General features: G+C 38.7%; 1 protein-coding gene across 2 annotated transcripts; it reads left to right on the top strand.

Annotated features, from left to right (window-relative positions):
- Positions 1-92: 92 nt before the first annotated feature.
- Positions 93-21,644, top strand: LOC100649663 (serum response factor homolog). Of its 2 annotated transcripts, XM_003398903.4 has the most exons (5): positions 93-843; positions 3,572-3,823; positions 13,810-13,915; positions 16,203-16,307; positions 16,522-21,644. In XM_003398903.4, exons 1-5 carry the CDS (start codon positions 367-369, stop codon positions 16,716-16,718), a joined length of 1,137 nt encoding a protein of 378 aa, XP_003398951.1. In that variant the 5' UTR covers positions 93-366; the 3' UTR covers positions 16,719-21,644. The 2 variants fall into 2 exon arrangements, with proteins under 2 accessions (XP_003398951.1, XP_048266520.1); XM_048410563.1 differs by lacking the exons at positions 16,203-16,307; positions 16,522-21,644 and adding an exon at positions 14,007-15,138.
- The last annotated feature ends 461 nt before the right edge of the window (positions 21,645-22,105 follow it).

Raw genomic sequence — 22,105 nt, 5'->3', positions numbered from 1 at the left:
CGCGCAAAACCGATTTAACGCCAGATCAAGGACCACAGTTGATCCGTTAATTTTTCTACGAAGAAATTTTTAAAGATCTTCGTCCAGGTGAGTCTATCTCGATCGAGTGGACTAGTTTTTTATCGCGTGCGTGGCGCGTGGTGGGGGTAGCAGCTGCGCAGGAACGCACGAAGGCACCGCGCTAGCACGTAGGTCAAGTTACGATACTCTGCGCGCATTCAGTTCGCGGGGAGCGCTCGTACAGTGCGCGTTGTTGTCCCGTGTTCCTCTAGATGGTTGATCACGTGGGAAACATTGCGCCGAGTTTTCGCGATTCCGTGGCGGAGAAGGGCCGAGGGAAAGGGAATAAATGTGCGCGAGTCCGTAATGGACAACCCTAGCGGCGGAAGAGATAGTCGGTACGCAAGTCTTGGCTACAGCATGGGGATGATAGGCAGCGACGCTGGCTCGGAAATGTACGGCCGACCGTCCACCTCCCAACTTACAACTTCTCAAATAAGCCGCGGTGGCGCCACCATGATGGCAGCGGCGGCCGCTGCAGGCGCACCGAATGCCGGCGTGGGATCTGTACAGAGGGGTATCAAGAGGACCACTTCGGACGTCTGTTACGATGACAGTAACGCACGGCAGGCACTTTCGCAACAGCAGGCCATGTCAATGTCCACAGACTGTGTCCCCGATAATCTCGAGGAGTCATTTACGAGTTTGGGCCAGCCGAAAAAGTCACCCCCCTCGAACGGTAAGAAGACCAAAGGACGGGTCAAGATTAAAATGGAGTACATCGACAATAAACTACGGAGGTATACTACCTTCTCGAAGAGGAAAACCGGAATCATGAAGAAGGTTCGTATCCGACAAACCTGTCGACCTTATTTCTCCCGTTAATTAAAACGGTTGTCGCAAAAACAGTGTGTTGAACCGTCGGGTATCGATGATCGATCGTCACGATCGATCGTTTCTTTTCGTGTGATCATTGAATCGGTCCTATATCGAACATGGTGTTTAAGTGCGTTCAAAATTGACGAGAGATTAGAGATAAGAAAGTACATGACACAAATAGCAAATGTAAATAGTGTATTATGGTTGTGTGGCTGCGCGTATTGCGCAAATCAAACGTAAGCCGATGAGTTTAGCGAGCGCGCGATTTATGAGTGACAACTGTGCTTTCGCTGTCGTATATATTTGTACGCCAGTAACTTAATCGTGTATTTTGGATTACCGTTAGAACTGCTGACTACAAAAGTATATAATTTGTATCAGAAAGATGAAAATGGTAAAATAAGAAAGTCATATGGTACATGAAAGAATACATAATGCATTACAAAAAATCATTAAAAAATCCCTAGAAATGCAGCGTTGTAATCTATGAAATTACTACGAAAGATTACTAATTGGTCATCTTGACAGCTTTGGTAATTTTAGTATCAAAATACGCCCAAGAAAGCTATAGTACATAGGTCGTGATTTTATGATATGATCTTGTGATAAGCACTTGTTATATGACTCATTTTACGAATCGACCGTACATATTTCTTGGTTCTCTAATCTTAATTATATATAATTTACATAAAAATAGTTAGCGAGGTCGTTTAACGATAATCAGTAAATAAATATACGTTTAAAGTTATAAATTACACGATTAAGTTAGAAAATTTATGTGTGCTTTTTTTCTTTTTGTTAAAGCCTCGTACACAACAGAATCTATTCTGTAAACGGTTGCACCTCTATATTGACATTAACGTTGTATTTTATATTTCAGGTAACGAACGCGTTGTAGCCACTACAAAATATCGTAAAAATTGCTTTTACGTCTTGTCACGTCAAACTTAATCTTTCATCTAAAAAGCGTATTATTTTAATTTCCCGAAAATGACGTATCTATTTTTGTTTACCTTTTATCGCTCACTATAATTATAAACTTTTTATTAACAACGTATCCCTCGAGTAAATAATCTGAAAATAATCTAAAGTTGTTTTAAGTCAGACTTTTTGAATTTAACATTAATTTAATCATGTTACAGTTGTTTATCTGATCCAAACGGCGGAGTAGCTAAATCCGTAGAAGAACCTAAGGCAAATTGCATCTTTCATACAAATATAGAAAACCAAAGATAGATTGTTCCCCTTTTCTAAAGACGGATCTCTATAATTAGCTATGTTTTGACACGAAACTGACATAACTGCTTTATAACATTATTGGAAAACTGGAAACTTACGTTAAACTTAAAATAAACAGGGGTATTATGTAAGAGAAAGTACGAATTTAAATATTAGGCTGAATTCGTAGGTAGTGTTAAAAGAATTACGTATTGCTAAAAAAAAAAAGTTCCCAATTTCTAACAGTTCTTAAAACGATAAAATGTACAATTCTAACGCACCGAATCAAATATTTTTCTAAAGTTTTTATCTGTACGATATTTACATTATAATGATAATGTTTACATTATTTAAAATGATTTATCAATCAATAATGTACAGAAAGTAATCAGAAAATGAATCGCAAAACACGGTACAAATAAGAAAATTTTCTTAGTACAAAAATTGTAGATTTCTGGATCTTGTAAGCTGAAAATTAATCACCCAATATCATAGTGTTCTAGATAAAAAAATATAGAATTTTGCGTTACACATATGAAAATCGATAGATTGGTTCGATTTTAAAAAATATATAAATTACAAACGTTAAGTAAACAAAATACTTTCTTTGAGCGTAAACACGTAGCAACATTCTGATCTAAGTTAAAGACAACGCTTTCATAACGTTCCACTATGTTTATTCATGTTATGGTTGCGTTGTTTCCCCTCGACCGGTAGGTTTCTTGTTAGTAGGCTGAATTTTTATAATTTAGATTCAACTTAAATATACAATGGCGGGCCGTCAGTTTTCACTACAAAAAGAAAGAATTCCATCCGCACCACGCTAGTAAACGCTTCGGTAAACCTTGATAATTATTATGTCATTACAAGGTATAATCTCTCGAACATAAAGCGCTGAGTGCGCGTATCGTTTTTTATTCGTGTGTGTTCGTTTAATTATTTAAAAGAATTGTATATTAATGATTGTGCAGGCGGTGATAATTTGCATAACACCGCTCTATAAAGATCGCTGAGTAGCGAGTATTTGTAATATACGTTGATCGTTCAAGAGTCGAATGGAAAACATTGCTTTCGAGAATCTAAGTTTGCTACTTTATTTACATGCGTACTTTGATTCTTTAGGCAGATACTATCTTAATTAATTAGATATGAATTTGCAATGCAGCGAGTTAAATTTACGATACGTTCGATCTTCAAACTTGTAGTTTCATCGAACGGGAAACACAAGCGTCTCATTGTTATACTCTTCTATCGTTCTTCAATTTCCCGAAAAAACTTTTCTTCGATTAAAAGCCATCTCGCTTAAAAACGGCTAAAACCAGTATTCGATCAATGAAAAGAGAGAAAAACCAAAGTCCGAAAAGACGGAGGGTAAAAGTGCAAAGAGAAGAAAAAATCTGGAGCGAAGCGTCGTTAATACGATCCGAAGAAGGAGCCCGGGACATCCCTAATTAATCGTTATCTCTGGTTGCAGGCGTACGAGCTGTCGACACTGACAGGTACACAGGTGATGTTGCTGGTAGCCAGCGAGACCGGGCATGTGTACACGTTCGCGACACGAAAGCTGCAGCCGATGATAACGAGCGAGGCCGGGAAGGCGTTGATCCAGACCTGTCTGAACAGCCCGGACCCTCCCGCCTCCGGTTCCTCCGGCGACCAGAGGATGTCCGCGACCGGGTTCGAGGAGACCGAACTGACCTACAACATAGCCGACGACGAGCAGAAAGTAAGGCAACTGGTGTATGGCTCGCCGCACGGTGGCTCGCTGCACGGCGGTTATCCTGGTGGCGGACCGACCGGAGGGCCTCCTGGCCATCCGCCACCCCCGCCGCCGCCACCGCCGCCGGGTTCGCAGCACGCGCCACCCTCGCACGCGCAGCACGCGCACTTGATTGCGCATGCGCACGCGGCCTCGCCGAGCTCGCACCTGGTACCCTGTTCCAGTCCTGGGCCCATGTTAGCCGGTGGTCCCTATCAACAGTCCTGTCCCTCGCCTCTGCCACCCCATCACGCCGCCTACCATCCTCACATGTCGCATTCGCATCCCCAACGGTAGTACTACCCTAGTTAGTACTTGAAACTATCGCTTGTCCTCCGACTCTTACCAGCTGTCCGTGTCCGATGCATCGCACACTCGCATCTGTTACATCGCCAGTTGCATTCGTCACGTCGTCAGTTGCATCCGTTGTATCCATCGCTGGCTACCGTGTTCGATTCGCGTATGATCTTCCATGATCAATGACTACGGAATATCGAGACAGGGAAGAGGTACAGGGAGAAAAGAACGTAAGGTTGAACGTGTCCGTGGATATAGAGAGGAGATGCTCGATAAGAGTCGGTATCCGCGCAGTTAGAAGACTACCGTCGCCGTCACGAACCACCGGCGTAACCGCAATTATCCGCGTACGCTTATCGCGCACGACGTCTGTCGTCGATTGACTGTGACAATTGTCGACTTCGAACGGCCGTTTCGTGTTCGCGCGATACGCGCTACGAGATTTACTCGATGTTGGAGTAGATACGTAGATTCTGCGGATGGATATAAATTGGTTGAACGACAGTAGGTTTGAAGAACACGAAGATTATTGTGTTTTCCGTATATAGGCTCGAATGGTTTCGTTATACAGCTCAACTGGATTCCATGGGGGAACTTAATCGTTCTAGCGATTTCATTAGCAAGAAGCAGGATCGGTGAAGAATAAAACCAAGTTGTGGTCTTTCTTTCAACGATCCGTGCTTCGAGCCTGTAGAAATGCTTGCTAGGTTTCCTGAAGCTTCTCTTCTGTTTCCTAGTTACTTTTCACGGCGGCAAAGGGCTCCTCGAACAGACGCCTCGGCGTCGCTGCAATTCCGTCCATGGTGCGAGTGCATCGCGTACAAGTTAGGTGCGCGGGAACGCGTTAAACTTTTCTTTCCACGGTGCTTTGATCGTTTTCGAGGCGTTTTAAAGAATAGACGTATTATCGTTACGATGGATTTATTATGTTGTGTTATGCTTCGTTATATCGAGAACGCGTCGTTCGATGGACGTAAAATCGTACGTCGTTTGCAAGCTGAATAACGAATCAGCGTGACGAAGGAAGTTCCGGACGACATCCGACTTTCTTTTCCGGACGATGAATATCGAAATTCTCGATGAGGCGCATCACATCCGGTGTCAATGAAAGTACGGTTATTTTCTTTTCGTGTGTATGTGCGTGTAGGGAGGAGAGTAGCATCTCGTACGAAGCGCGAATGACGTTAGTTACGATCCTAGAGATTAATATGCCGAACACCCGGCACGTTCACGATTAATTTGACGTAAATCTCAAGGAAGTGAAGTTTCGTTTGATTAAAACCCTGCTACGTCATTTGGATCATCGATAGTATCTTTCTATCTTTAAAAATTGTTTGTTTGAGAAAAATATGAAATAACGTTTATTGATATTTACGCGCTGACTCTTGTTTTAATTTTGTACGAAGATTCTCTTTAAGAAGGTTTTTATTTATAAAAGTTTATTGAAATTCGAAAGATAAAACTTCGAAGATCGTAGCCGGACTAATAATTAGAAAAGTTGACTCAATGATACGAACGTGTTTAACGTGTTCAATCCTCTATAAGAAATAGTTTTCTATATAATTTAATATCGATTACAAGTTATTAATTATTTTCTTGGCAAAAACTTGAAACGAAATTAAACGTCTCTACCGGATCGTTTCATAAATCTTTCTTTTTTCCAATTCAAATAAATCTTTATTTCAATGAAATCATCGATTTTCCGTGCATTCGATATGCCCGTTTATTATATATATATTTGCATAATTTCCTGTCGTTTCTGAATTAATTTATCGATAAATCTCTCGACAAATCCGCTTCTCGCGATACGTCAATGCTAAGGCTTATGAAACGACCGAGTAGAACGCTAACAGCGAGAAAATAGCTCGCATAATTGCGTGCCAGGTGCACTAAAAAGATTTAACCAAATCAGTCGACGAGGTAAAATCGAGACTACTTATGGTAACGTGCGCTCGCGCGCGCGCTTCGAGATCCTAGTACAGTTGTTAACGACAATCAGAACGATGTTTTGCCACGGCTGGCTCGCTGGGAAGAGTTTCAGGCAATTAACTCTTCTTTCGACTCGGTATCGCAAGTAGAAGGCTTCTAAGGACACCTGTTATCCTCAGGATAGGGTCGAACAGTACTTAAAATAGCAGCATTTCGGTACTTAATACATTAAGAACTATTACCGTTCGATTATTATTCGTTGTTTCAAGGTATAATAAATATGTTATATTGATAGGCTCAGGGAGCAGTGCTTTCTTCAAGTTTAACAAATTTAAGGGCTCGTAATAAAAGCAACCCTTGTCCACGCGTTTATCTCTCTCCAGGAAAACGAAAGAATGGTTTAACGTTTGTAATTTCTGGTCGATACATTTCATTTTTGCTATATAAAGTATTCTATGAGCCTACCGGTAATACTCGCTGATGATATTCAATAAAATTATAACGTTGTGGACTGTGCGATAAAAGTTTTTATAGAACCGGTTAATTTTCATTCGATGACAAGTCACGATTGCTTTTTAGATCATTTTTTATAACATCGATTCCATCATAATGTGAACGTAGCTGGTTACTAGAAATACATTGTTGTCTAAAAGATTGAAAGATCTTACAAGAGTCGGTTTTGTTATGAGTCCCGCGATTGATCGACGCGACATATTCTTGGAAATCAATCGTGATCGAGCGACGCTTGTCGTTAACCGAGGCGTGTGATGGTGTTTTCAATGAAAACCGATCGGAGCGCAAGAAAACGTACGGTGTTCCGTTTCCAACGTATAAATCTAGTCCAGTCGACGCGTACTGTAAATGTATACGAGATTTACGTCCACGTTGTTTTAATCTACCCGAGTGAACAACGACGAAGATGATCGATGAATTTTCTCCGAACGATCGTCAACGAAATCGACCGTCCTCTTGCTCTCGACAGTTCGAGTTTAAAGAAACAATTGAAATCATGGAATTTACGATTTTCATAAATACGTTAATTGACACATAGTTTTATAGAAATATCCGTTATAATATCCATAGAGCAAAGGTTTGCTCCATAATTTTAATAATTAAGTATCGAGTAAGATATTTTGTAATTTGCGTGAGTTTGATAATTTCGCTTGTTTCACAATTTAAACACCGTAAAAGACCGATTCATAAAAAGACAACGATCTCGATAGAGATATTCGAAATGCTGGAAACTTTAGCTACAATCATTTTCCTTTTTCTCTTTTTTTTTTTCTCTTTTTTATGACGCTCGTGATAAGAAAACGAGATTAAAGATTAATTAAGGCATTAGAGAATTCAGAAAATAGAGATTTTTAATGGCTGGATCTATACGTTAATCAAAGTCCAAAGACTTTTTTCTACGATACGTGGTTCGTTCGAGTCGTACTTCTTTGCGAAACGAACGAAGCTCATAGAAAGACACGTATCGATGGAAATTTTCGTTTATCAAAACGAGAATGGAGAGGCAGTTCTTAATCGTGCACTTAGGATAGTAACTCATGTGATGAATTACTCGAGGAGCCGTGTATTATATATATATATATATATATATACGTGTATATATATATATATATCATCTTCTCTTCTTTCTATTTTGATCGTATTTATATCTTTTACAACGATAGAATCTCTCTTATTTATTTAAAGATCTGTATATACGTTGTAAGTTGATCGATCGTTGCCGAGCAACGAGAATCAGATGGAACTGAGGCGAACCGTGATTTGACAATCGAAAAATAAATTTCGATCATTCGTAATTTAATTCCGTGATAGTATTTAACGATGTCGATAGTATTCCACGATCTGCTCAAAGGTAATTAAAGAATCGTCCATCGGAATGACAATCCTCTCGCAAAGGGAGCCAAACGTTACGAAACTCGGAGAGTGAGTTTAACAATGATCGCGAGTATCGTTATTTCATCCTCGACATTCGATTTATTCGAACGCATAACCGAGAATGGCCGTATTCTCTTAATTGTTTCGAGCAGTGGTATCCATTTTACCGGCGTAGAAAAACCATCGTAGAAAGTACGATTCCCAATTAGCGTTTCGCTGGCTCCCTTCAGTTCCAAATCGCTCGATCGTACTTTTATATTGTAACAAACATCGTACCTAGTAGTTGATGGGATTTGGCGAGGTCGGAATCAGAGGAAAAATCGAATCGTCCGAGCGTTCCCCCTTTTTTCCCTCCCATCAAATATCCTTATCGAGGCATCCGTTATTTTTTTCAAATACTCATGTCGTTCGGGTCGAGACGTTTCGCCTTTCGTTCCCCGGGACGAAACGCAAAAAAAGCCAACGAAGAAACGAGAAATCGTAGTACGTGGGTGCGAGTCCGAGCCAGTAGACCCGGCGGTGCACGCTTGGCATTGTTGCGCATTGAATATATATATATACATCATACATACATGTATATATATATATATATATATCTATCTATATATATATACATATATAGATATTGTTGTGTGCATCGTACATTGTTCCGTAATGTGTTTGTACTGAAAGTGGCATGTGTAGTATTTGTTTGTTTTTTTTCTCTTTCGTAGATTAAGTAGCTAGTATTTAAAATACCTTGTTAATTTAAATTCCCAGGCGAGCCCCGCCTGTTCTCCATTTCCCCCCTCTTCCGTTTCCCTTTCCCTTAAGTTTCTTCCACAAGTAGAGAAAACCTCGATTCTCCTCCCTCTTCACACAATATGCATGTCTACGTGTGTGTGTACGTGTGGTGTGTTGTTTTCTCTTCTTCTCTCCTTTTTTTTTTTTTTTTTTTTGTATCGCTTAAAATATTTTTGGAAAAAAAAAAAGAAGAACAGATACATATAAATATATATAAATATATAAATATAGAGGGTAGATAGGTAAAATAGATAAACGTTTATACGTCGGAAGAAAGGAAGGTGAAAACGCGAAACAAAACGAATAAGCACACGAGAGCATTACGTGCAGGCGCAAAAGTAAGGGAGATTAAACGTGAGAAGAAAAAAATATGGATGAGAGAAAAGAAAAGAAAAAAAAAAGAAGAAAAAAAGAAAGAAAAATCGCAAATCCGAATAGAAATGTAATTTATCCGTGGTCTCTCCCGTCGACGCACAAAGTACAAATAATATAATTAACTTTACGATTATACGATAATCCTGAACGCAACACGGTAATCACGAAATGTACGGCTGGCGTGCCTTAGTTTTTATGTATCACATGTGTAAATAGTGTACTGTAAAATACTGTGATAATATTTATATTACACGTACGTATTATATTGTTTCGCTTAATAATACGGTCCCATGACAGTGTTGGTCGTCGTTTCGTCAAACGATACAGTTAACCGATATACACACGAATGCCAACAATTATTGGCACAAGGTGCCAGTCGTTTGCGAACAGGTAGGTATAAAAAAAGCCGCCTGTTTTAGCGAAGATACCGTTCGATCGACCATTTGATACATAATTCGTACCTTTAATTCTACATCCTGTTTGCCGCGCGGATCACCACGTTGATAACGATCACGAAGACGATGAAGAAACGTATAAAACGAAAGAAAGGAATTTCTGTACGATTAGGTAATAGTTTCGCGTGAAACGTTAAACTAGTTGCGTCGAGATGATTAAAGAAACTAGCCTCAATCAAAGAGGGGTATTAACACGATCGAGCCACTTTTAACTTGGTTTCTTGCGATTAGCGGCATTGTTATTTAAACGAAGAATGAAAAAGTAAGATATTTTAGAATTGTGTTTCTTTATATTAATTTTATGTTGGATTTTGTTGTTGCTTTATCGACGAGATCGTATCGACGCTTTTTTACTTTTCGTCTGTGCGTGAATATAATTCTCGCGATTAGCCTAAACGAGTTGCTACATTTAACTTAATGGTACTTGTTGTCTTATGTAGTTTGAAAAATCACTTTTGTTTTGTAAATAACGTAGAGAACAGCGGTATCATTCGTAAACGGATGAAGAATAATTATTAACGCGATAAGACTCCTGTTACACTTTAAGACGATTTTTATTTTCTCTGTTTTAAAGAATTAACGTAAAATTTCGTATATGTAATTATCGAAGAACAATAATCAGCCCTTGATGCGATAGATAATGCAGAGGAAAAACAGTTATGTTAAGAATTAGAACCAACGAGATGCGTTAAATTATACAAGATTAAATAATAATTCTATCTACGTTGCGATCATTATTGTAAAGAAAGAATATTCCGATCCGCTTGAGAATAAGACACCGATCAACAGTATTCCATTTTGCCAATCATCCTTTCAACATAACTCACAAGGTAGGTCTGCTTCTCGATACGCACGGATTATTCAAATTTAACGATTCTTTTTAAAAATCGTTTCTCCTGAACTTTCCTATACATTGCTTTAATGTTTCACTCTTTCAGACACAAATGTCCCAACGTAATTTCAAAAGAAAAAGCAAATTAATTCTCTTAAAGTGAAAGATGAAATTCTCTTTCATCTTTCACATCCCTTTCTCGGACTTGAAACAATCTTCCACTCAAAAATTCCCATACAAGGATTAAGAAAAAAAAAAGAAACATTTTGGATCTTGAGTGTGACAAGTCTGAAAGAGTTGAAGACGATATTTCTGCAAGCCTGCGCGAAAAAAACGCTAAGCTAATAAATAAAAAGAGACGCAAAAACCTAGGATGCGCTAAACACCCCATTAGTACGTAAAAGAAATCGGATCGAAACTTTGTCCACCGTAATGACAATGAAAAAGAAAAAAAGAAAAGAAAAAGGAACGTTGAAAAGCTCTCTCCCTTGACGGTGGTTTGATACGGGGCACGTTTACGGCGGGGGTTTCAAGCCACGATTTACGATCTAACGACTTAACGATTATGATGCATTTCGCTAAGAGGGCACCCTGGTGGATCGCGGCCACGAGGAAACGACGAAGACAACAGCCGGCTCTCCTGGTGGCTGGCAGGGCGAAAAAGAGAAGGGCAGAAACAGGTGGGGAGTAATCGGATGGAAGGGAAAAGAGAAAGAAGGCGGGGGAAGAGAGGGAGAGAGCAAGAAAGAGGGAGAAAAAGAGAGAGAAGGTATGGAAGGTGGAAGCAGAATACCATATACGGTCACCTTTGTCAAAGCCTGGTTGTCGCCATATACAGGCAATGTTCGCGATGGCAGATACTTATATAGAGTCCAACTTAAGAATCAGGAATGCCGGTTTTTGTCGCGCCTTCTATACACACCCGTGGTAATGGGGGGTACAAATACGACTCGGAAGTGATCGTCGACACAACGCCTGCTGCACGCGGACGAGGGTCGCGAAACCAGCCCTCCCGGCACTTTTGGAAATCCTCCACGAACCGTCACGATGCCACGGCCACCAGCCTTCCGAGCTTACGACTTAAGAACGATTTGACGCTTCACGGAAGTTGAGACACTCTCTTAGCTTCCGTGTTTCATGCATGGAATGTGATTTGACTCTCGAATTTTTGCGTGAGAGTGTTTTAGCTTCGACGTGGATCGAAAGGACAATTGCGGGCTGTTCGATCGATGATTCGAGTAATTTAGACTACTTTTCCAATTTTATACCGTACGTTCGTATCAAATTGTAAATATGCTTTGTTTTTTTTTTTTTTTTTTTTTTTTTTTATTAATAAGTGATTTTTGAAGATAAAGTTTGTTATTTTTTAAAGACGCTTTTTGAGCTTCGATTTTGCTACTCGTAAGTGATAAATGATATATTTCACCGCAGACATAATTGAAGTCTTTGGTGAATGACTGGTTGGAAAGTGGAGCAGTCTAATTAATTGACTCGGTTTCAACTATTTTTGGAATGTTGAACCCTTACAGCGCACTCGAGATCCCTTTCCTTGCTCCTTATTTTTCCGAGGCTAAAGGACGTTTCATTTTTTTGACCGTATACGTTTCTGCGAAACATCTATTTCTTTGGTATATCAGTTTTCTTCTAGAAAACAACGGACGTGATCGAGTTGCTCGATCAGTTACCGATTCGAAAGTACAGTACTTCAATTAACTCGAATTATTTTCGACATTTTCAATCTTCCCAACTACACGGACATCCATGCCGGATTACTTAAAATCAGTATCACTAAATCGTTTCATGTAGTACATTCTACCGTAATACAAATTTACTACTGACTTACGATTAACCAAAAAGAAATACAGCTGATCAACGACATCGTGACGAAACCGTTAATAAAAACTTCAATTCCTATCGCTACGGTAAAACCCGATTTGTCCGAGCTCAGGCGAAAAACATGGAATTCATCGATGCTTCCCATTGCCTGAGATTTCTTCTAACTTCCGACATTAATAATAATAAGAATTCACGTTCTCAAATAAATGCACGTAACTCGCAAAAGTTCATGAACCAAACTAAGCAGATTCCATCGGATTCAGGAGGACGGTAATTCGCAAACTAAAGTATGGAGATTCGTATGAACGAGAATTCGATAGTCCAGGAACCAAGATTCCGAATAGAATTCTACTATAATACGAAATCGTCGAAACTATCTTCCGGAACGAAACAAACAACCACGAACGGAATAGTTCGCCAAATCGGTGCTTCCTTGGCAGTCGAAAGACGGGCACTTCCTAATTCTCTCGAAGAGCATCGGTTCCTTACTCTCGACTGGTCGATTTGCTTTCTCTCGAAGGCGACCGTCGGTCGACACGTGTATACACACATGCGTCCTAACGAACGAGTCGAAATGCATGTATAAAACGCACAGGTTCAGCGCACAAACGGTTAAGCCTAGGGAAAAAAAGCTATCCGTCGGTGGTGGCGGTATGACCGGGGGAGAGAAAGTCACCCGGGGAAACCGTAGTCCTGCGTAAATTTGTGAGAATCTGCCGTGGAAGCGCGGTACGAGTTGAGGCCGCGCGGATGGCCATATAAGGCGCGCGAACAAGCTCGCGCATCTCTCCCTGCTAGGTAGGTAGGTAGGTAAGTTGGTTCGTTGGTTGTTTCGTTGGTTGCTTAGTTGCTTGGTAGGCTCCACTTGATTGATTGGTTAGTTGCCCGTTTGATTGGCTCGCCGATATTATTACAGAGGCGTTATCTACGATTTACAGGCTACGAATCGAGCCGCGATGCTTCTCCTCTCTTCTGGCTTGTTTTCTGCTTGTCGCCGCATCGCTCGTTAGGCATCCGGAATTTACGGACCTGATACAGATCGTACGTCATCGTGATATCGTTTTCACGACGTTGTCGTGAAGCTTTGCCCGGTACCGGTCGATGAAACGATCGATTCTGACGATAGTTCAACTTTGATTTTCGTTCGTTTACTGTAATAGAAGTTTCGAACGTTGGGCAGAGAGAAGAATGTCGGGTTTTTTAATTAATTTGCGTTGGTTAAAATTGCAGGTACATCCTATGTTAGGTATATGAATTGTAGGCAGAATTCTAGGAGTAGTGGTTTATAGAACGAGGCAAGAACCTTGTAACGATGATTCATAAATTTTGTAGCAGGGCGACACGTTCTTGAGAACTTTAATGTATGCAAACAAAATTAAAATCTGATTCACGCTGGCTTCTGTCTTTTTTTCTCTTCCTATTTGTTATTCTCTCATCGATTTTATCTTCGTACGAATTAACCAGAATTATCTTCAGGACTCGTAAACAACGTTTTTATTTCAAATACGATCAATGTACGTGCACCGTTCGTACCAACAAATTTCGTTTCATTGTTCCAGGAAGACGGCACTTCACCTAGATCGGACGTTTGCGCGAACGAAAGCGACGGAGACACCAGCGATGGCGATTCTCCTGTGTCAAAGGATCTCTCAAAGAATCACTCAGGTAAACGTACATACCAAAAACTATCTACCTAGAAACATCCTGCGTGTTTCCATCCCAAGCGAATGAAACTTTTCTCGTCGTACATTTTCAGAAGGAACTAAAGACAATTTACACAGAACACCATGTATGCTCTCGAATAAAGGATTTATTAACGACAAAAGTTCCGTACGTGGAGTATCCTCGCCAACTTTTCCATCCAAGTAATGGCTATCTAGTCGAACGTGGATGCTTCCCAAGCGTGGTTTCCTCCCTTCCGTCCTGCTAGAACAATTTCACCTGTCCGTTCCGCGATTCTCGGCCCGTGCCACGCCGAGTACGAAAGACAATCGTACAGCTGCGCATACGTGGCGAGTAATTAACGAATTTCCCCGTGGGCGTAGCAGGAGTCGCGAGTCGCGGACTAAGTAGCAAGCGGTAAAAGCCGTGGCGTGGAAAATCGTTAGAGCCAGGCCGTAGGTAGTCGAGCAAAGGCAAACGTGTACAATCCAATCAGTCAGGTAGGTCGGTAGACAGAGAAAGGGATAGATACGGATAGAACGAAGAGAGAGAGAGAGCAGGAGAGGAGAGGAGAGAAACGTCGGAGAACGAGAGAATGGTATCACAGAAGAGGTAAAACGTATATGATGCGTACGCGCGCGCGATCGCGTGTGAGCGAGCGAGAAAAGAGGGGAAAAGAGAGGGAGAAGATAAAGGAAAGAGGACACTTAAAATGCGAAAAGTGTGCGAGCGATGACGAGGTTATCCGTGTAGGGGAGTACATAAGGAGTTGTACGGGCCGCGATGACCAAACTAAGACAACGACGCGCTGCCTAACTGGGAAGTAAGATCCGGTCGAAAGCCGCGCTCCGATGCAGGTGTACACATAAATATCGATGCTAATATATGGAGTGGATGCCATCCGACTTACCGATCGCATGACGTACGTTTTTTTTCGCCTTTCCATTGTTCCCCGCGGCACAAACAGTCTCCCCGCCGGAATTTTGATAACTCGCCACGCGTTCATATCTCCGACCAACACGATCCGCGTCCCGCCGATCTTTTACCCTCCGATCGAAACTCGATCGTTCCTTCAAACTTCTTTCTCTTTTATAATTTTCATTTGCCTCTTCATCGTTCTGACGATTTTGCTAAATTCTTCGCTTTCATTTACTTTGCGTAAGATTATCGGCCGATTAGTTGATCCGAAATGAAGGATAGAAGATAGATTTCGATGGAACATCTATTGGTGATTCTTTCGTACATCTGTAAAAATATTCACTTTGATATAGAATCTGTTAGATGTAAGGTTACTTACGATGATCGGTTTTCGTTTTACAAGACCTTATGAGAAGATAACTTTCGTTAAAGTAGATAAAAACTATAATATATTTATCTATCGATGTATGAAATAATAATGATTACTGTATAATAAAGTGTAGATATTTGAATAGATAAGAAGAACCAGGTCCAATTACAGAATTTTACTGTTTCAGAGTAAACATTACTCTCTGTTAGTGCTTTATCGAATTTCCTCTGAAACAGTTCTTGTATTAGTTTTCTTGGTACACAGTACGTCAACCTTATAGTTTATTTTAATACAAGTGTCGTTTTTACAAGATATCTGAAGATTTTCGAACGAGTAATTGTAAAATACGGAAGAGACAGATGTTGAATATAAATGTTTATTAATCTATATTTCTAAAAATCTAATAACGTTTCGTGTGCATCTCTATTTTATGTCACATTAATGATTATGTCATTGCTTTATATCATCCTTCGTATCACGTCGATTACGTAAATATATATTTTTAGCGGTGTTTTCGACCTACGACCGATCGATTTAAGTAGTGAAAGAAACCCAAAAAGCAGACGGTTATGAGTGAATCCGTTACACCGCCTCGCTCCGTTCTCTTCCTCTTCATAAACTCTAACAAAAATGTATGTGATGCCAAAAATCGTTAACTGTACATTTAAAAACTATTTACATTTACTAATTCTAACCACTCGTCCACCCATTAAGTCCAATATCAACCCTATTGCGGCCAATCGGATGCCTGTTTCTATATTTCTCTTAACAGAGTTTTCATTGTTCGTTCTTTAAACATCTTCACGTCGAAATTTACAGGAAAGTTTCAAATATTGAAGCTTCAAGCTTACTTGTACGCGCGTTGAATAACCGTGGAATCTGGATTGCCTGCAATAAGGGTTGAATCACACCGTTATCGTTATCGATAGACATTTATTCACCACAAAATGATTAATCGATCGTCATGTCATTTCTCATGAAAACGACCGTGATTCTGCGCAGGTATAATGTACCAGATGCCACAGACAGTAATTTACTCGCCGACTCCGGGGGTTCTGCTCGGTATCGGACAAAACGGCCAGCCAGTGCAAATCTCTCAAGAAGGAGGTGAGAAACCATGATCATCCCCTGGAATCGATCTCCCCTAAAAAAAACACACACATCCAGCCATCCTTCCGATAGCCGAGCGTTATGAAATGAAACGAAAACCCAGATGGATACTGGCACCTTGCTCTTGCGACAGACGTTTACCCGACGCGAAACGCGTGCCCGTCCTTCTTCCTGTTTCCCCAAGTAGAGGTTTTTTGGCATTGTTTCGCAGGCACGGTAGCCCCGGTTAACTCGACGCAGAGTAATCAGCCGTTCATCACGATACCGCTGAACGTCGCGATGAGTGCCGCCGGCTTGTCGCTTCCGGTTACATCGAGGATGAATCTGTCGCCGTCGCCGCGATCACCAACGACATCGGCCACGTCCAGCTGCGAGCTACCATCGGACCTGAGCAAAGATCGTGAGTGATATATCGCGGATCGAGCCTCGATTAAGAAAAAACCCTCCCCGAAGCTTGTCGCTCGACGATGCAACAAAAGGCTTGACCCGACGAGATTGGACGGGCCATCTTTTTTCCAACGATCGTTTCGGTTCACCAAAGAAGGTCGGAGCGAACCGTGACGCATACAGAAACTCGGAAATCTCGCGCGGAACATTTTCTCTTCAGCGACGCGACGGGATGACCTGTTTCGATCGTACGTCCGTGCCAAATTGATCCGACGATCGAAATGGACGCGTTCTCTGCAATGCTATCGATACATACGGATAGAATTTGCTGCTTATCGCGTACGATCGACTGATTTGTATTTTGCAAGACGGTGGATTTTGTCGAGATCTCCTTTGCGCTCGCGATCTAGCTGGTCGCGACGGTAACGCGTTGCAACGCGCAGGTGCTTGTCATTGGTCGAGGATATTCGTTTGATGAAATTTGACGAAATTATCGGTACTGTGTTGTATTTTATAGAGGATTGTATAAAACCAGAGAACGAATCAAATTGCAGCGACGAATACGTGGAGAGTAAGGGTGGCAAATTTGGATGGATCTTTGCGTGCGATATTATGCGCGTAAATTAACATTGACCGATGATTGGTTGTGCTATGAAATTATCAATGCGCATTGGTATAGTTTTTATTGATACTGGACTTTGTTAGCCGACGTTTAATCGATATTCGTGCAATACTAGTCGATGGTTTTACCCAATAACCGTTCCACGAATTAATTGTTTATCCTGTCTTCGTAGAATTCACTGCCTTTCGATTTATTATTTAACGTTTCGTAAATTACTTGTTAGAGAGGAAAGGAATTCGATATTTTTTCAACGTTAAACGTTATATAGGGATATTTGGAGATTCGTGGGATTGGTGAGTCGAATGAGACGCATTCGAGTACAGTAATTCGATAATAATAGAAAAATGAGCAAGTAATAATAAAATATCGAAATTTTAGCGATACATTTTATGTATCACGTGTCTTATATACTATGATTGTATATATATCAACAATTTGAAGCTTGTAATTTTTAACGTTCTCTTCTTTTGCAACGTAAATCATCACGAAACGATTACAGAACTTACAGGTTTATAGCTCGAAGCGGTACACCACCATTCGACTGCGGCGATTTGTTCGCAATTCTCATGCTAGGAAACGCAAGTTCATATGGTTGTTCGCGAATTATTTGAAAGAAAAGGGAGATAACTAAAGAGAGATATCGAAGATCGATGAATCGTGTGGCGATGATGACTTCTCAATCATACAGGGTGCTTCTAAAAATAATCTATAAGCTAGCGTTATCGTTTTTTTGAGCTATAGAGAAGAAAATATTCGATATATTTTCTAACACGGAAGTGCGATTAACCAAAGACCTTTTTGGTTTATTCGAATTGTATTATTTATTAGCTTACCCGGATAATGATTCCTCGAGAAACAACGACGTGTTCGCGGTGTTACTGAAACATAGAAATTACACAAATTCCTCGTGAATCAGTCACAGAATGTAAAAGGCGATAATAGTGTCTCGAGATCGATGATCGGCTAATCGGGTTAATTAACCGAACCGTTCAATTGGTCAGTGATAATGTCGGCAATCGTAACCGTTCGTTTATACGATTATAATGTTTAATTATTAACCGTAAAATAGTGATAAGCGCGCATCACTATCAGCCAAATTGTTTCAACAGTATTTTTACTCACACAGTAATCTCTATTTTACACGATATGGAAATAAATGATCAGCTTGTGATAGATAACACGCGAAAAGCTTGTATTTTTTTACAATGCACCTATGATTTTTACACGGATAGTACTATCGACACGCGCGAGGAACATTGTCAAACCTACCAAATGAATTACTTTCTTTTTTTTCCTTTGCTTTATTAAACAATTTTAAAGATTTATTCTGGAATTCTGGAATGGTACCTGCTTATTGAAAAAAAAAAAAAAAAAAAAAAAATTAGGAAGAGCGTAGTTTAGAAAAGAAGCAAAATGATGATGTACTTTTTTTTAAAAATTATCGAATTTTTTATGTATTTTATATATTTATGTGTAATCGATATTATTTGATAGTGCCTTCTTAGAGAATTAAAAGATGTTGGGAAATATTACACTTATAAGTACTATGTGCTCCTTAGAATGAATTTTTTAAACTTAATGCAAATGTATTAGGAATTTTATTAACTTTTCTCATTAGGTAATGCTAGTCAAAAGATCGTATTATACCTAGTCATTGAAACGTGCAATGAAACATAAACAAGCATTTAATTTTTCTATCGTAACATTGCTCGAAGCAGCTGCAGAATGTAATAAAATTGCTTAATGAAAATTAAGAAACTAAAATCTGATAAAAATTTTAATGAAACTCTAAATCGAAGGAACCAATCGCGGAACTTTTAACAATCTTGTTTCGATAGAAATTTCTATCATAAAAAATGAAATATTCTATCACCTTTGTACATTGTATAAAATTATCGTAACATCGTTTTGAGCAGTGAATACGTTGTATGGATTGCCATAAGAATAACAGATTTATAATATGAACGATAGTACGATCCGTGGGATAATGTGGAAGATTCTTATGCCAAAATCCATACACTCTCGTCCAAAAAGGAATACCGTTGTATCATGCATTTATCATAAGTATCTTGAAAACATCAAATTTCACTTTATATCTTCCCAAATTTTCGACACTGGCCTGTTCAAACGAATTACATGACAGAATTCAGGCATTTCTTTTATTATTTCATCTTGTTATTGATTAAAATAATCTTACGTAAAATAGTGGAAGTTCGATTTCATTTCATTTTATATCATTCTTGATCATAAATACATTTCATATACAGTAGTAGGTAACTCGTTTTTAAAAATGTTTCGCTAAACTTCGTTCTTAAATACTTTGGTTTTGTTGTAAATAAATAAACGCGAAACTTGTATAGTAAAAGTTCACGAAACAAATACCCGCCGTTTTACCAATACCAAACTGATCTTTTGTCACCCTGCGAATCGAAGACAGCAACCAAAAGTTCTATTTTAACTTCGTTGGACAGTTTCTGATATTGAAAAACGACTGCTGTTATTCCAAGAGAATGATAGAAATTACTTACAACCTTCGTGCTTCCACGTGCAATAATTACATCGATAACTGCCGTAAACAATTTTCTCCTATAATAAGAAATATCCAAAAAGATAAGGTACACAGCTCTCTGAAAATGAAACCTACATACACATGATGCACATCAACCTATTCAAACGCGGATGGAATTCACCTTAATCTCGCTTTATGTAAATTAGAATCGAAATGAAACAGCGAAAACAAGAAAATTCGAATAATAATTTCTGCACTCTGTTATCGCACAAATGCACACATACTTTTTAATGCCGCACCATGCAATATTACAAGATAATTATAGTTCGTAAAACGCATTCTACTCGAGAGTGATTTTATGATCACATATGAAAATAATATTTACAACAACTAAGGTATTTATAAATCGTTCACGAGGCAAATATGGTAAAATAATAATGGGACGAAACAATTCGAGCGTCATAACTTGTGTGTACACGTGTAATTATGACGGAACTTCATCGAAGTGCTAAAGGAAGATGGAATAATGTTCGAATGAAGGAACACGAGAAATGCGTCTGTGAACTATTTATTTTACTTTCGAAAATTTTACTTCGTTTTTCTGCGTTATTGTTATCTACGCTTAACGAGTGTTCTTTACTTTCTTCGTCGTTTGTATTTCTTTACATTCGATGCAGTGAAATTAGAAAATTTTACGATAGCATAAGAATCATTGGTTTTCATGAAACTTTATGTTTCGAGTGTAAAGACGAGCGATTAATTTCTATAAAATGAAGAGTAACACGCGAATGATGTCTTATGAACCTCATAAAGTGCAGTACCTCGAAAAATTCGATGGCCATGGCTCGAGCTTAATGTTTGTATAATAATAGAGAAATTCGTATGTTCAGCATGTCCGTTGGGAATCCAAATTCTCGACCATCGTCGACGAATGACAAATTTAAATGCGTTCTATTTTATATACAATTTATATATACATATCTATGTAATATACGCTGCGAGGGTTGTTTAAATTTTTCTGGGATTTTATAATTTTCTTATGAATAAAGACATTTGAAGAATATTACAGGTATTTTATATAATTTTATCAAGACAAATATCAGTAAAAAATTTTGAGTTTCTCAAGTATTTATGCCAGAGATTATTCAATATTTAAAGTAAATTACAACTTATTCCAGTTTTTCCAATCCTTATATCTCTGTCAATAATTTAAAGATATTTTGCCTATTCTCTATTCACCGTAACATAATCGTGAATTCGTGATAAATAAACGTTAAACTTAAAGATTTCTTATATAACAAAAGTCACACTTGTACACTTATCATAATAATTTTACTAGTGGATAGAAGAATGTTGAGAAAATATTATATAGTAAACTTTAATATTTCCATGTATGTGTATGATTTACATAAAATGGTAATATTACAAAGATCATTCATCAATGACTCAACCAATCTGTTATACATGAAAGAAGAGAAAAAACTCCTGAAATGTCAGAAAAATATATCTATGGTAAAAAATCGAACCAAATCATCGATTATGTAACAAATAATTATATTCATAACAATGGAAATCATGCTGTAGATAAAATTCCAACAACCCTCGGCTATACATGAATTGCAATGTTTTTTTATTACTTCTCTACTGTAATATATATTACAGCATGAAGAATGTTTGTAACGAATGAACATATGTAGACATATCGTTGTTTTTTTACACTAACTTTACGTAATGTACCGATCATATAACATTGTTAGAATTGTTGTGACGAATACGTCGGATATGAAGAAATGAAATATAATTATTCGAATTACAATTTTTGTGGATACTGTGAGTTTTATATCAATTGTACGAACCAGAGATTATTATTTCCGATCCTTTTATTTATTTTATTTGTTTTTACATCCTTATCTTTACTTAATTAATCAACACGAATTTGTTACTCGAACCTATACTTAAAAAAGTATTTAAAAATTGAAGACAAATTATTTTAATTCAAAAAATTGACTGAGAAATTGAATCCTCCTTGTTACTTAAAATAACACTTCAATTAATTCGACCATAAGATGGTTGTATACCAATATCGATAAACTCATACACAAATGGTAAATCAACTCACGGTGTATATATCCCTATTCGTAATAAATATACTATAGCTGTATAAACGTATTGCACCTTATTTCGAAGTGCAACATATGAATAAAATTTAAATAAAACCAAGGTACGTAATTCTATTTTTCGCTAATTATTGAATATTAGTTAAAAATACAAGAAATT

The sequence above is a fragment of the Bombus terrestris genome, chromosome 11, assembly GCF_910591885.1.
Source record: "Bombus terrestris chromosome 11, iyBomTerr1.2, whole genome shotgun sequence".
In the NCBI taxonomy this organism is placed as follows: domain Eukaryota; kingdom Metazoa; phylum Arthropoda; class Insecta; order Hymenoptera; family Apidae; genus Bombus; species Bombus terrestris.
Note: the sequence above shows the minus strand (reverse complement) of the source record. Positions and strands in the feature narration are given on the sequence as shown.

Excerpts from the sequence above, each read along its gene's own strand:
- LOC100649663 (XM_003398903.4), top strand. The coding sequence starts at position 367 with ATGGACAACCCTAGCGGCGGAAGAGATAGTCGGTACGCAAGTCTTGGC. Across the intron at positions 844-3,571 it reads AAACCGGAATCATGAAGAAG|GCGTACGAGCTGTCGACACT; the intron begins GTTCGTATCCGA and ends CTCTGGTTGCAG. Across the intron at positions 3,824-13,809 it reads TAGCCGACGACGAGCAGAAA|GAAGACGGCACTTCACCTAG; the intron begins GTAAGGCAACTG and ends TCATTGTTCCAG.